Below are 17,130 nucleotides of genomic sequence, written 5' to 3' on the forward strand. Positions count from 1 at the left end.
CCTTTCACGTTATCTACAACAGCGAAATTTTTAGGTAAAAGACTGTTAACAAAAGCTCATCAAAAGCTTAATCCCTTTAGTCACATGTCAAAACCAAGTAATCAAATAAATTTTAATAAAGAATATGATCACTATCCAAATATGGAAGAGATGTTGCACGTTTCCATGGTGGAACATGAAGATTTAGAAAAAAATGAGATTGTTGATATTGACGAGTTGGAGAAGTATCAAGAAGAGATGTATACTAGTGATGATTCTTATACAGTATTTTGTCAACTTTGTAATACTGGATTTAAACATATTTCCTCTCTGAGGTATCATCAGAAGCATAGGGTGTGTCTAAAGCCGAAGAAAGGTAAGACTTCTTGTTTCATTTAAGCTAATTAACTAATTATAAATAATTTTATAGAACCTACTGATCCAAAATGTCCAAAGTGTGAAAAGGTATTTGCTACCTTAACAGGATACCATTACCATGTAAGAAGAAACGTCTGTGAAAATGTCAAAGAGCAAGCTAAGGATCCACAGTGTCCAAAATGTAATAAAAATTTTGCGACAACTCATGGTCTTATGTACCATTTAAAAAGAAATGTGTGTGAGCAAATTGAAAAACCTAAAAAAGAGGAAGATTCATTTAATTGTGAAAAGTGTCAGGCTTCATTTAAGCATAGAGCTTCCTTGGCTTATCATGTTGACCATAGTGTTTGCTCTAAACCTAAAAAAGGTTGGTTATCTCTTAAGTAATATTGTCTTAGAATTATATTAATATTGTGTTAATTTTTTAGAAAAAGTAGAACCAGAGGTGTTTCAGTGTTTAACTTGTGAAAAAGTATTTGCTTCCAATTTATCTTTGGCCTATCATCAATCTCATAATGTGTGTACCAAGGAACCCAAACCTCCAAAAGGTATTTGCAAACAATTTAGGTATGTAATTTTTATTGCTAATAATATTTTTTTTTCAGAGGAAATCGATCCAAAATCCCTACAGTGCGACAAATGCGAAAAAACATTTAGTTCTCTGACATCATTGGGATATCATCAGACTCACAATGTTTGCTTAAAAGCACCGAAGCCTCCAAAAGGTTCGTATTATTATTTTAAATTTAGTTTAATTTTGTGTCATTTCGTAATTTTATAGATCCTCAAGAAGAAGAAAAGGAATGTCACTTGTGCAATACTATATTTAAGCATCCCAACTCTTTGCGGTATCACTTGGAGCATAACGTTTGCACCAAGGCGAAAATAGGTAGGTCACTTAGAATATAAATACTTATTTTTTAAATTTTTGCTCTATTAAATAGTAAATTTGCTATCATTCGCTTGAGATGCTTCAATTAATTTTTTTGATTGCATTTAAGTGATTTTATTAATTTTAAGTCCTTGGCCTTATTCTATTTTTCTTATTTAGGTATTAATATTTAAATGATTCAAAACAATACTTTTCAGTAAAATTTGGTTTTTTTTAAATATACATAAATGTTAAACGTTTAACGGCCCATAAATGTAGAACATCTTTGTCCATTTTTTTTTCTTTTTTAGACATTTCTTTTCACGATTTCTTGTAGAATGGGGATGAGTTTATGGCTCTAAACTTATTATATATATTGAGATATATATATCTTGAAATATATATATTTCTATAAATACTCATTGGTAAATTTTGTATATATAATTGTCTTAGATCGAATAAATTGGTTTCCTTAAATAAGTCCTTTGAGCTTTTGAATTACATGCTTAATGTGAAAAGTCCAATTAATATTTTGACAATTTCTAGTTATTAAATGATTTCTATTTAAGGAATTGAGGTTTTCAGACTAACTACCAATAGCCCCGTTCTAGAAAGCTTGTCTTTACATTAAGTGAAAGCCTGTTATTTTGGAAACAATTTAAATTATTACCAACATCACTTTCAGCAGTATATAAGATTGCTCAATACAGATTGTGTTATCGTGAGCTACGTATTACCCAAAATAATGGCAACACCGCTTGGTTGCAGCTTGCAGGCGGCGGGATTTTTCGTTTTTATTTTTTGAACCGGGAGTCAGCAGACCTCACTTTGCTGTGTTACTGCACGTTGCATTAATAATTTTTGAGCGTTATTTTTGTGCTTTTTTCACTATGGCTGTTTATACCCCTTCCGAAAGAGTTCAACTAATTAAATGGTTTTATGGAGGCAATTCGGCAGTACAATGTAGAGATTTCTTTTCAGTGACATTTGAGAATAGACCGATTCCTTGTGCAAAAACGGTTTTAAATGGGGTTACAAATTTTGAGACATCTTTTTGTCTTTACGATTGTAAAAAATGCCACACAAAACGTCAAGAACTACCTGTTAAAGTGGTCCAGGATATAGAACGGCGGGAAGAAATGGTTTGCAGTACCCTAGAACTTGATTCGACACGGTCCACTAGAAGTGTTGGAGAGAAACTGGGAATGAGTAATAAAACTGTTGCTCGTATCTGGAAAAAATATGGGTACAAATGTTTCAAGTATTCAAAAACTCAGGAAATATTTCCTGAAGACCAGTGGCGAAGAATGGAATTTTGTGAAACCATGATGGAAAAGGCAAATGAAAACGAATATTTTTTAAAAAATATTTTGTTTTCTGATGAATCTTCTTTTCCAATACATGGCAAACGCAATCCTTCCATTGTTCGTTATTGGTCTCAGGAAAACGAGCACAGAAGTTTTCAGTTTCGTACCCAGTATCCTCAGAAATTGAATGTTTGGGCAGGTATTTTGGGCGACAATGTTATAGGGCCATTTTTTATTGATGGCACTTTAAACGCCCAAAAGTACCTTGAGTTGCTGCAAAACCAAGTTCTTCCTGCCAATCAAATCCTACCTGATGTAGACCTGGGATCGGTTTATTTTCAGAAAGATGGCTGTCCTACTCATAACGCGGCTAGGGTAAAAGAATTTTTAACAAATACTTTTCCTAACCGCCTTATTAGTGGGACTGGCGATATTAAATGGCCTCCTAGATCTCCAGATTTGTCTCCAAATGACTTTTATCTGTGGGGTTACCTTAAGCAGACCATTTGCAAGCATGAATTTAGTAGGCCAACAAATTTAGAGGAGTTGCGAAATAAAATTGTCGAAGGTGCCAATTCCATTTTACCTGAAACTCTTTTGGAGGTGCGAAATAGCTTTTACGATAGGTTAAGTTTTTTTTTAGAGAAAGAAGGCGATTTATTTGAGGCTTTTATTTAAAAAATGATAGTTTGTTAAGTTTGTTTATTAGAGTTTTATTTCTGATATTTTATTATATTTTTATCAGAGATTGATATTTTATTTTTTATTAGAATAACGCTTTAATTTTAATTATGCACAGCATATTAAACATTTTAAGATTACAATTCTATGCGGGTTTTACACATTTGCATGCCTGTAAAACCCGCATTAGAATAAATATTTTAAAAATGCCTAGATTCGTGTAATATTTTGGGACATTTTGTCGCCAAACGACGCAACTCCCACGAAAGTCAGATGTTTACTAATCCCGTCCTCGGGCCGGCCGGGGCGGTGCTCTGTCGCAGGCACTCGTACACGCTCGACGTTACAAAATTTCGCCTCTATGCGGTTTCCTATAAGTAACGAACGAAAACACGATCTCTATATGCAGTATCATCACAATAATTTACAATCTTCCTATTTGAATTTATTTTTTAAAGAGTCTTAATGTATATTATAAAAAGTAGAGGAACTAACACCGTTTCATGTGGAACCCTACAAGTTACTTGATGTTGCCTTGTACTTCATTTGCTTTTACAGACTGATACCGATTGGTTTTTCATACATTTTCCACCAATCTTTTACAAATTTCTCTTATACCATAAGCCTCAAGTTTATTAATTAGGATTTTATGATTTACGGTATCAAATGCTTTTGATAGGTCTGCAAAGTTGCAGAGGGCAGGTTTATATTCATTTAAAGCATTATATAAATCTGAATTAAGCATGAAAATTGCGTCTTCAGTTGATTTTTTGGCCAGGTTTTTCAACCTAAACTTGTTATACATTTTTAAGGAAATGTTACCAATCAAGTCTTTCAAATCTTTCCTATCATTTTGGACAGATTACAAATCAAATAAGCCAATCAAGATAAAAAATATTGCATTAAAATCTTAACCCTGCTTCCAGTGAATAATCAGAAATTCCCAACTACCTCTCTTCTTCAAGTGAGCTTTCACAGGCTTCAGGATAGCAGTCCATCAACATATATTTTACTATGTACTGTTTAAAAATTTTTCTTGTAGTCTTGGGTCTTCTTCTTCTTTTTCTTCCTATTTTTCTTCTTCTTTTTTTTTTTTTACTAACTTACTGACCTTTATTTCAAAAAAACGCTATAACCTTACTGTATTTGATTACATCGCTCTTGCTAAATCAATTTTTAAAATTAGTATCGTTTGACTTTTTATTAATCTATTTGCTTGACATTTCTTATTTATATACTTTACTAGAGTTTTAATTGTAGCTAATGGACAAATCTAAAAATTCTCTTTTACTTTATAACTTTCAGGATTTTCATAGGAAATTTAATCAGTTTAAAATAAAAATCAGTCATTTGTAGCTCAAATGATTTGTAGCAGGCTGTATATTTTATACAGGCTGTTCAAAATACTAAGAGTATTAAAAGGCTAGAAGTATTTTGTGTCTGTCAAATTAATTTTTTAAAAATAATACGACTATTCTTCCTCAATAAAATATCAAACATTTTATTGAATAAACTCTGATAAGATACTCTTTGATGAAGTCGGTGTTTAACGCTAAAAAAATATTGATAATGTATTTTAAAGAAAAAGGTAATGACATGACAACGCCGCTCGATCCCATTTTTAGTGCCACTGATACAAGAAATCGCTACCAGTGACGGCGTCAAAAAATATTTACATGATGAATATTAATTAATAATAGAGTATGCCGTAAATATAAGTAATATTGCCGTTTATGAACTGTTTATATGTTTTTTAATGCACTTCATTAGAGTAATGATGAAGTATTAGGTAGGCCCTAATAAAAAGCACATTTATGAAATTTAAATATTTAATAGGTTTTTTAATAATTCAAGTTTTAGGATACAAATTTTTAACATTTTGCATAATTTTATTGTATTAAGCAAATCTCAGTTTTACATCATTTATTTTATATCACATCAGATATATACATAGGGTGCTGACTTCTTCAAAGTGACAGTATTGCTATGTCGTAAACTAATCTACCTAACGTCTTTATTGAAAATACATAACTATAGATAGTTAGGTATTTTTATATTCAATTTAAAAAAAAAAATTTTTTTTTTTCAGACAACAACAAAACATAAAATTAGTGCTGTTAGTAAAACGATGGACAAAACTCTAGTTTTTTTTTATAGTCTATTATTAGTTAAGTATTTTCAAAAAAATATTTAAATTTAAAAATATATTCTTATTTTACGTACTTCACACACACACACCCATTTACATCACACCAGATATTTCACACACACATTCACATGCAAATTTCTATTTAGGCTTATTTCTAAGATCCCCTATTCTACGTTTATGAAGACGATTTCCCTTTGATGTAATGTTAAGGAAGTATTGGTATTTACTTGTGAAAATATTGGCTTTAATTGCCTTTTTTCCATGCTGGGGCACAAACGGCACATGTTTTTATCATCTTAACAGTTCACAAATACACTCAAATGAGACCTTCTCTCTTTTTTGTAAACACAAGGCTGTTTGACTTTGACACGATGACATTTCGCTTATGCCACATGATTTAGAAGCGTTAGCGTTAAGAATGTTAATAATTTTTCTCTTGGTTTAAAGTTGTTATACATACTCTTAAAATAGGTTATTTTTATGTCTACGCTTTATTTGAAACCAAAATTCAATACAAATAATTTATATTATGTGTAAATATATAGCTGAAATTTTTTCTTTTGGAAATATGTGTAAACTTGTCAACACAGAATTGTTGAATACGTTTGTAGGCAAAACATCCTCTTGTCCCTAAGCACATGTTGAATTCAAACAAAGTTATTGTTTATTGATTCTAGTCTTTCAAGGTTCTTAGTCAAGATATATTCGAAACTGAATTACGAACACTCTTATCTCAATTGCGATAATCATAATGCCTTATCATCTTTAAGGTGGAACATAAAATTATTTCTAGGCTCACATATTTATGGCTTTTCAAATCTCATCGCTCTTTAGGAATAACAATTATCAATTCTTACTGGAGTTTTAGTGGTAATTGATATGACTGCTTAGAAAATTATTAAAAATTGCAATATTTTAACTAATTTTGATCGATTTATATGTATTTAAATATCTATAAGAATTTCTCTTAAAGTTAGGGAAAGTCAGATTTTCAGTTAGTTTGTTGATGTTAGTTTGTATTTTTATCGTAAATGTTATAAAAGCTGAAACGAAGAATCCACATGAAAATGCGAATAATATTAATTGCTAGTCTGCGGATATTAATGTCTATCAGTACCTTTGTAACCATGACTTCTTAGCAAATGAATAATTCTAGGAGACCTTAATCCTAATTCAAGTTTTACAATCTCAGTTTTCTAACTATTTTATTTTCTTCGACTAAATCTTTAAAGAAACTTAACAACAGTTCTCAAATTTTTGGTATGAATCCTCGGTGCTGCTTTGTATGTTAAAAGACGCCTGGCTAGGTTTACTAGGTATTCTTTCCTTCATATTTTATCTTATTTTATGACTTTTAACACTAGAAAACCAGAGTTTCTTAGATACCTTATACTAAAATCTTATTCTTTATAGAAAAAATCGAACCGAAGGTTCTACAATGTGAAAAATGCGAGAAAATATTTAGCGGAGTGCCCGCCTTGGACTATCACCGCAAGAGAAAAGTTTGTGAGCAAGTTAAAACTAGTGTTACTGGTAAGCAAGTTTCTAATCATATTTTCTTTTTCAAAAATTGGTTAAAATGATTCACATCATGATTCACATTATGAACAAATGTTCTTAAAATATATATATATCTTAATTAACTTACTTCAACTATATTTTTTTTATATATTTATGAACAAATGTTCTTAAAATATATATATATCTTAATTAACTTACTTCAACTAGGAATTAAAAAAAAAATTACAAGCATCTTTAATGTTTAATATAACATTTGTTCATATATCAATCAAATACATTCCTTGTAGCTATTTACTATCCCCATTGCTTTACGCTGCAGTCATAAGCGAATGAAATATGCTATAATATGCACTTAGCACAACGCTGCTTACCAATATATTCTCTGTATGAAAATTCTTCTTAGAAAAAATTAGTTTAGAGGAGCCAGCAAAACCTTCAGTACTCAATGAAAAATAAGACGACTGACATTGAACCAAACTCCAACGACCTTTTCTCCAAGCTGTCAAGATCTAAGAGTGGTATCATTTGCAAAAAAAAATAAAATTTGCTAAATCGCTTGTTGGCAGGTCATTGATAATATCAAGATCTACCAAGAAATCATGAATTTTTAAACATTGCAGCTATGTAGTGTATAAATCTGATAACGATAAGTGAGCTCATCGAAATGGATTGCTCTTGATTAAAAAATTGGCATTTTCATTTGTGGAGGTTAATTTTGGCCGCCCTTTCTAACCCGCTGTATCAAGAAGAGTTTTGGTCCAAGGACAAACCCTTGGGGAACTCCTAGTTTTAAAGAACCTTCAATAGAAGTCACTCCTTCTACTCTCACTGTGTGCGCTCACCAAGATATGACTTCAGAAGTTTTATGCTAGCAGGTATAAAATTATAAAACTTTATTTTTTTTGTAAAGGAGATCTTGAGAGACAAAGTCAAAAGCCTCGCTAAGTTCATAGAAATGTGCCATAAAATGTTTTTTAATACGATTTTTACTTAAGCAAGAAGACTGATCACACCAAGAACCCAAGTTGACTAAGCCTCCTCTAAACCCAAGTTGATTGTCATTAAATTTGGTGTCAAAAAAATTGATAATCTTGTGAGCCATACACCTTTCGATTACCTTAGAGAGAATTGATGTTAAAATATTTAGGATTTATACTGGACAGGCTCATATGATTTTGCCTGAATTTTTGGAGATTGTAACAAGGTTATCATTGACGTGTCTTTTAGCACCTTTAAATGCTGTATTGTAAACTGTTTTAAAAGATTTGTATTCTTTTTTATTACCTGGGGCATTGTGAGTTTGCATACATGGCCTAGAAAATGTAGCTAATTCCTCATTTTACACCAGTCCTGGAATAATAGAATAGTCCTTGAATAATAGCAATCTGAAGTTTATCATTAATAATTTCAAGTATTTTTAAATAAAATGTCAAGTGTATGAGACAATTAGATTATAAAAGTTGTTAAAACTCTGTTGTGTAATTGGTCCTAATGTGTCTTTATTTAATATTCATGACGAAATAACGAGGTGCGAGCTACCAACGGACTAAGGTAAGCTTCCCCTCTCAGTAATTCGGATAGAAATGGCAATACAAAATGTGGGAGATCATTTTGCCGAACCCTGTAAAATAATCTAATGAAGTAAATATCGAAAATTCAAACACTAAGAAAAAATAACAGAAAAAGGTCCTTCTTAATAGAGCGTTTGATCACCCCAGTTAATAATAACAACTCAAGATTTATTTGGAATGCTCATAATTAAATTGTCAAGGTCGTTTCCCTCAATTTATAGCTATGACACTTGGATACAGATCAGCAACTCTTTTTATAGTATGCTTCTTGAATTAGGAAGTAAACTAAATTTTGATTTATTGAATAAAAAAATGCATGTTTATTTACGCTTACACTAATTCTATCATGTTGTTCGATCCATCCTCACCCCTTTGCGCGATTTCTATGGGATAGTACTTAAAAGTTCTTTTAAAAATTATTTTCATAAAACCTATTCCCTATTATTTCAGCAGTCATCCTAACGCCCTAAACATTTTGAGGCTCACTTCGTTTTCTAAAGCCTGAAAGGGAATATCCTGTATAGGTTCTGTTGCTCTTGTTGAACCCATATGTATTTTCTTACACCAGTCTCTTTAAATTTCTGGCACAACTTTCACATAGAGCTCGTAGTCAAATTTACAGCTTTTGCAATATCGCGCGTGATCGCTATTCAGTTCACTGTATCAACAGCTCTGTATTATCTGATTCACGATCACGATGTTGCCTTTTCATTTTGACTGTAAGGCACGCATAATTAAAACAAATTCTCACTATAATGGCAGCAAAAATTATACTCTTATTTTTCAGTTCACCAAGTACGCCTTGAAGATTTAATATGAACAAGAATTACTTAAAATGATGAATGTGATAAGGTATATTCAATGAAATGTTCAAAAAATAACAATTTATCCTGGAAACAAATAAACCCCATTAAACTTCTACTTTTCAAGCTGCTAAATATAGTCAAATATATGCCAAAAACACTATATTTTTCTATTATTATTATTCATATTGGTCAAAAAAGGTATACAGGTCCGGCAAACTCAGGTTTTTGATGCGGATTCATATTTACTTACAAGAAATGAATGAAAAAAATTATCACTATAATAGGTTAGTTTCAAAAGGCTAATCAAACGCCTTTTAGTTTAAATAAGTTGCACGGTACTGTTTAAGCCTGAATTCCAATCTATACTAAAACTTACAACTAGGTATGAATTTAAAGACAAAAAAAATTGCAAAAAACCTAATAAGGTATTTCGATACAAATAAATAATAAAAAAAACATAAATCGGAGCGAACAGTGATTAATAAATAATAGTAAAGAAGAGCTTGAGAAAAAAGAAAAGTCTTGAATGCAAATAGAAAAAATAAGACTATACTTTGATAGCGCTGTCAAGGTTTTACATTTACCCAATCAAATGTCTTGCTTCTGATATAAAAAAAAATTATATCCTGGATACTCGAATTTATTGCATTAAACCAATTTGTTCAGTAAGCAGGGTTTTCTTTCGTTTTATTTTGAAGGTCAACAAAGAAGTTTATTAAATAAATATTGCATTTTTTTTCTTTCTAATAGTTCAAAACAAAAAAACGTTCTACATGATTCAAAAATATTCAAACAAGGACCACAAATAATCTTGCAATGATTAAATTGACTCAATACCAAAGATTCACAAAGCAATAATTTATTTTATTTTTTGGAAAAAGTGGCGATTGATGTATATGCGTTTAAGAGAGCCGAATATTCTTTTTTCCGTTTTAGGGTGACCTTATGCTCATGGAAATGCAAATAAGTGTCAATAAACAAATTCAGACTTTCAGCATGTGCGATTATGGAAACTCAAGTAAAGAAACTCAAAAACTTAGTAAATTCGTTGTCAAATAGAATAATAATAAATAGATTTATTGGGATTTATTTTCATTTGACGCTTGGAGGAGATTTGAAATATACTTCGAAGATCATACATAAGTCTGTCAGAATACGATCAATGCTAGTTTCAAGTTCACTCCAGTAAAAAGAATAATAAAGCTGCGGGTCATGGGCATACAGATATGAACAGAACTGTAGAGAATTTATGAGAGATAAGGGGTAAATGGTATACAATGATGGACCTAGTATGCTTCCTTAAAGAAGACCGGTTTCAACCAAGAGAAAATCAGATATTTTTTTCCTGTTAGAGAACTTGCTGAGACCTATTTATCAAATGAGACTATTTAAATTTTTCACGCCGATCTAGTGTAATATTACAAGTAGACTAAAGTGATTTAGCATATCAAATGCTTTAGTGTAATCAAAGAGAATCAGAACACTAACTTGACCATCGTCGACTGATTTAATCAAAGCATATGTAATATCTAGCTTTGCACTTGAGCAATCATATCTAGAGTAAAACCCAGACTGTCTGCAAGAAAGGATAATATATTTGTCGACAAAACTTCTCATTTGTCTTTATACAACTCTTGAATTTTTGATAAAGTTATAAGTATGCTGACAGAACGAAGATGACTTAGGTCTGTGGGTTTTTCGATTTTTGGTAGTGGAATTACATGCGCATGTTGCCACGCTGTAGGCAAACATTTATAATCTGTGTAATATATAAAACAGTATGCGCACAACACAGTTGTAAGAAAGTAGAATTAATTTGGTCCCATCCAACCAATCAACTAAATTCTAACTAATTCCTGGTTTACTATTTGTCCTATAAAATTAAATTGGATCATTACCAAGCAAATAGTTCTTTTAGTGTCCGTAAAAGAATTGGCCTTTTATATACAAAAGAAAACTTGCCATAAACATCCAAAATATATTTAGTCCAAACTATTGTTTTGATCAATTAATCTAAACCATATATTTTAAGTTTGTAATTTCTTTTTTTTCTAGGTCCACCATTTATATGTGACTTGTGCAATACATCATTTGAAATCAAGCAGAGCTGGTACGCCCACGTGAAGAAGCAATCATGCAGAAGATTTCCGGAAAGATATATGAATGAAAATGTCGAACTGTTACAATCGATCATTAAAGTCGAAGTATTAGATAATGAAGAGGAAAACGACGGTTGCTAACTCTAAATTGAGACTCGAATAACTTTCTAGACTTATTTTAGGTCACTATTATTATATGACTGTAGATCTAAAAAAAAATTTTGGTGAACTTTGGATCAAATTTTAAATTATTGGACTTGAAGTTCTTGTTATGCTAGACATATATAACTTAGGTTAGACCACTTGCCTTACCTAATGCTATGCTTGTGTTTATGTTATTACGCCTTTTATATGTTATTTTTAGTTACAAAACGTATTTGTTGTTGGATATATTTCAGCGTATATTCAAAATATATGTTCTTTCATATTAGATTTATATTTTTATTAAATAATATAAAATAAGGCAACACTGTTGTTAAAACCAACTTACGCAATCATAAGCGTACTGTAGATTTTAGGAAACCCTCAGTTGGAATTTGCCACTGCTAACCCTAGTTTTAAGCAGCACTAACTAACCTTATCACCTAAGCCTTTAATTATAACTACTACTATTATTACATTAATTAGTTAATAAGTTTTATTTATGAATGTGTAATGTTCGCCTGTATTTTGTTTACCTGCGAATAAACATAAATAAATAAAAAACCATATGTTTTTGTTATTTTAAAAATACTCTAATATTTAATTTTATATTTAGAAATACTTACTACACAATGTATTTTAGATCTTTTTAATTGTACACAATGCCCTGCCCGCTATAAACTTCATAGTTCCCTGATGAACCATAGAAGATACGAATGCGGAATCACTCCTAGATTCGCCTGCGATTTTCAAGGTTGCTTTTATGCAAGCAAACTGAAAGGAAACTTAAAGAAACATTTTCAGAGGGTGCATAAAACTGATCCGAATATCTGATAAGAGACCTAATCACTGGATATTGGAACTTTGTATTATGTCAACTTGAAATGGTGGGTTATTTTGGTATTATATATTGCAATTCCAGAAGTTTTATATACTTTTATTAGTCACTTAAGTTAAGGCAAATATTACTCCTAATAGAGCCAAAATGGCCCACCCTGTATAAAAGTGGATTTGAAAACAGTATTAACTATTTTTAAGAGAAAGTATGAAAACAAAATTTAAGCAATTTTATTACTTTACTTACAGATTCTATATTTTCCTTTTTTAGTTCGGGAATAACTGAAAAACTGTAAAATAAAAAGTTTAACTTTTTTTTGTTGTTTTATTTAAATTAAAAATTGGATTTATATTGAAGTTAGGTCTCATATCTGATTAACAATGATATTATAATTGTAAGAAATTGTAAGCATATTTTAGGTTTTGTTCAAAATTATCGTGCAAAACATTAGAGAGTTCTTGATATAGGGATTTAGGTTGACAGCTCTTCTTATTTCATAGTTAAAGTTAAAATTTGATTTTCTATTTTTCCTTATTGCTGGAGAAGCATTTCAGATTTTGGCCTTAAATTCGGTATAGGAAGGTTTTCTAGTATGAGAAACAAGAATCCGTTATTTTCTAGTACAAAACTTTTAGAAAGTAGCACTATTTCGATAAATAATTTCGGATAACATCTGAATAGTGTTGCTATTGTTTTTAATGTTTCTCATAATTTAGAATAACAAAATCATAGATATTAATATTAATAATATGAAGTATACGTTTGTTGAATATTCTAATATGTATTTTATATACGGATTGGCAAGATGTGTATTAAAAGCACGAAGATTGTATGATGATAAATTCCCTAATATACACTTGCCTAATTCAAAGACTTTCCAACGTATCGATTAGCGGTTACAAAAACCCGGTAAAAAATGAATATAGCCTTATTTTGAGTCATGTTTTGAGTAGCAAAAATAATTTGGATTTTAGGTAGTTTTGCTTCAAATATGGGCCAACATAGTGGAGCTCCTTGAACTCTACGTACACCTGAAATTAACGAAAATGTTTTAGATACTATCGTTGAAAATCCTACAGTTCTGGTTAGGAATGTAGCTAGAGAATTTCAAGTTTCCAAATATACAATAAATTCCATTTGTCATACTCTTGAGTATATTAAGACTGTGTAAGCTTGCGCCTTTTATAATTTTTTTAATAGTATAGAACCTGCTTAATTTTCCGCATTAAAATATTTTATTTGGTACATTTAAGTATTCTTTTTTATTAACTGCAGTTATAATTTTTTTTACAAAATCAGAACATCTAAGATCAGGTATAGGAGAAACTATGAGAATTAACTTACAAATTTCGACTCTCATACCTACATTGCTTAAATAGTTTTAATAATTAGTAAGGCTCATGCAAAATATCATCATCAATATCATATTAATAAATAATATAAGAATTGCAATAACTGCTCAAAAAAGAATACTTTAACTGCATGGCATTGTTTTGTTTGATTTCTTTCAGGCATTTTCAGTATTAAATATCTCCTAGAAACATCTTTTTGAATTTTTAAAATAAATTAATAAACTACTTAAAAGAAGAATTAAATAATATTTTAATTAGCTGATAAAATTTTGTCGTAGTTCAACTAATTCCTTTATTCTAATTTCACCTAAAACAAACAGAAATCTTATATGTTTACTACAAAGCATTTAAATATTAATTGCCGGGAAAAAATACTACTAGAATACTTTTAGTTTCTAGGCAAATGGCTTGCTAAATTTCCTTCAAGAAATTCAAGTTCTATTTTTATCAAGCAAAAAAAAATATTTTTAAGAATCTAATATTAACCAATAATCTAGAAGAAATAACAAACTTTTTGAACTACCTGGAAAAAAATCAATGATGAAATCAATTACTTGAAACAAAAAAAAAAGAAATTACTATAGTTCCTGCATTGGGCTGCTTGGATAACATTCTGTTTAATTTATTCAGTTAACTTCGGTGTCAAAAATCTGCTTTTGAATATTATCAAATTACTTTATCCACCATATGAAAGATTATTATTTCAACAATATCTGCACTTATAAATATTCACAATTTTTTTATGCTTAGATTTGTAGTCTAAATATACATTCCCGCTTATGAAAATGCTATAAAGGCACAGACAAAAATAAATTTTATATAGCATAACCTTAATGTCTATGGCACTTAAAATTGTAAAAGTATTGCAGCTTAAAATGAAGTCACTATAGAGAAATGTGTACCAAAGCCATATAAGTTATGCCATATTTCCTCTTATATTCCAATCTAATATAGTCGCAGTCTATACTTATGACTTTTCTAATTATACTGAACAGTTTATTAACTGACTATTTGTGTGCCCAAATTGTATTAAGTTTTACTGTTTTACTTGATTTTGGTCGAAATAAAGTAGTACACATTACGATCAGATAATAAATAGAATATTTTCTATGTATGTAGTGATTACTATTCTATCTATTTCTAAATCGATAACCATTCTAACTCAGTTTTATAGATATATAGCCTTTTGTCAAGGTGTAATATTTCTGATTTGAATCCTCTTACCTTTCCTCGGAACTCTGAGGATAATTTCATAAACATCAAAAAGTTGACCAAATAAAAAAATTTGCCAAATAACAACTTTTAACATTTATTAAGGTTTAATTCCCATAATTATAGGCTTTCATATTTATTTTACATTTTAGGGTACAAACAAATTATCATCACCTAAAAATATTGAAATATCTATGTTTTAATGCTAAAATAGAATTGAGAATTCTTATAAGAATAAAGAGAATCATATCATAAGGGGGAGAATATTACGGTAATCAATATTGAGGCTCCATTAAATCATCATCTGTTGTATCTATCATCTGTTGTTTTCTTTAGACGGCTATAAATTCCAATGGTTAATTAAGCTCGGAATGATCCAATAGTGTGTTGATTACTAGCTATCTATTCCCCGCAAGGGTAGAATTTTGTACATGGCTCTTAAGGAAACGTTTATTGACAATGGATTTATTTGTTTATATTATTTTCGGACGAAGCAGTTTTTTGGAGGATGGGTTTAATTAACTCGCATAATCTTCACATTTTTTAGGCAGGAATAATTACACAATATGCATCCAGACTATAAGGCAAAAGATATTTGCAATTTTTTGAAGAACGATTGCCCATTTTGCTGGAAGATCTTCCATTAAAAACAATCAGCATGAATATATGGTTCCTGCATCATGGCGCTCCAGCGCTCAAGTTTATTAGTTGTAGAGCATCTAAATAGAGTTGGTCCTAATTCAATCATAATCTAAAGTTGATGCTGCTATAGAAAATACCTTCGAGAAGGTATCGTCACCTCCCCCGAATGAAATAATTTACGGCTTAATCCATAACCAGAAAACTAGTGCTTTAGCAATTAACTTTAAACCTCACAGTCCCCCATAGTGGAAAAAGTACCACTGAGAGAACTTTACAAGGGCTACAGGAAATTGTTCAAAGATTAATACGATGAAAAGCTTAATACAGAGGAGGACAATATATTTGATTATTTTGGTAGGTCGGTGATTTGTCCGTTTAGGAAGCTACCAGAACCAGTGGCTTTGGCATGGATAGCATACATAGACTTTTATCTTATGCGCATTGACATTATTCTTTTTGGAACACGAAATATATATTGCCATGATTTGATCTCCTATTGCAAGATACCTTAATGTGACTTTTATTTTGGAGTTAACACGTCTCTCAAGTGCGTATCAATTTTCATAATACGTGGCATCATACAGATACTAGAAGTGTGGTAGAAGCACCCAGTATAGGTCACAAGTACAAGCAGTATAGGTCGATGGCTAATCCATGGTTTAACCTACATACGGCTTCTTTGTTTAGTAGAGTTTTTTTTTGGCTTTTAATATTTTTTTTTAATATAAATTTTAGTTTGGTCGACATATTGCGCACTATGTTAAACTGAAACTATCGTGCCAAATATTTTTATTTAAGCACATGTACTGTGACTTTACTGGCAAGCAAATAGAACTGACTATAGCATCACTAAAAGCATGATCTCGTTAACTGACTTTTATTAAAAATCAAAAAGAAAAAGTAGGTATTAAACAAAACAGAGAAATTACCTGAAGATTATAATAAAAACGTAACTCCTTAAAATGTTGTAATTAACAAAAAAGAGACAAAAATTACGCAGTCGGTAGGATTCGAACCTACGCTCCCAGAGGGAATCTGATTTCTAGTCAGACGCCTTAACCGCTCGGCCACGACTGCTTTTTATATGTTGTACTGGTACTTTCTAATTTTGCTTATTATCTCGGTCATCACTTACGTAATGTTCGCGATGCATGAGTGTTTTATAAGTTGAAGTATTAGTTAGATAAATATTCAATAATTTCATAAATAATTAATCATCATTAATTTTTTGGAGAGTTTGATGACGAGTTTCTAGGTCAAAAGCGTTTTATGATTTTGATTCTTAGCGTTTGTCATTTTCGATATGCCAGGTTGTTATTGATAAAACCCTAATGCTTAAGAGCATCTACGTTATATACAAATTATTTAAGATAAAAAATACTCAAAGGACCATTTTTGAAATCATTTTTATTAGGTAATCTAATGGTGACCTTAAAACGACCTCGAACGTTAAAACCAAAAAGCCCAGTTCTCTTGTGAATTATTTATAATAATATTTTCTTTAAATTTAAGAATAAGTTTTAGCTGATTAAGAATTTAAATGCATATGATCAAGATGTATTTAAATTCTTTAAATTTCCGGC

General features: G+C 30.5%; 1 protein-coding gene and 1 non-coding gene across 2 annotated transcripts; one reads left to right on the plus strand and one right to left on the minus strand.

Moving 5' to 3' along the window:
• The first annotated feature begins 35 nt into the window (after positions 1–35).
• On the plus strand, positions 36–11,985 carry LOC126739551 (zinc finger protein 845-like). The gene is made up of 7 exons (XM_050445297.1): positions 36–355; positions 410–724; positions 786–905; positions 963–1,082; positions 1,139–1,246; positions 6,779–6,898; positions 11,319–11,985. Exons 1-7 carry the CDS (start codon positions 85–87, stop codon positions 11,501–11,503), a joined length of 1,239 nt encoding a protein of 412 aa, XP_050301254.1. The 5' UTR covers positions 36–84; the 3' UTR covers positions 11,504–11,985.
• A 4,557-nt stretch (positions 11,986–16,542) lies between these two features.
• On the minus strand, positions 16,543–16,624 carry Trnas-aga (transfer RNA serine (anticodon AGA)). The gene has a single exon. It is a non-coding gene; the product is annotated as a tRNA-Ser (tRNA).
• Positions 16,625–17,130: the final 506 nt, after the last annotated feature.

Source organism: Anthonomus grandis, chromosome 8, assembly GCF_022605725.1.
Source record: "Anthonomus grandis grandis chromosome 8, icAntGran1.3, whole genome shotgun sequence".
Taxonomy (NCBI): domain Eukaryota; kingdom Metazoa; phylum Arthropoda; class Insecta; order Coleoptera; family Curculionidae; genus Anthonomus; species Anthonomus grandis.

Coding starts and splice junctions, on each gene's coding strand:
- LOC126739551 (XM_050445297.1), top strand. CDS start 85: ATGTCAAAACCAAGTAATCAAATAAATTTTAATAAAGAATATGATCAC. Junction 725..785: donor TTGCTCTAAACCTAAAAAAG/GTTGGTTATCTC, acceptor TTAATTTTTTAG/AAAAAGTAGAACCAGAGGTG. Junction 6,899..11,318: donor AGTTAAAACTAGTGTTACTG/GTAAGCAAGTTT, acceptor TTTTTTTTCTAG/GTCCACCATTTATATGTGAC.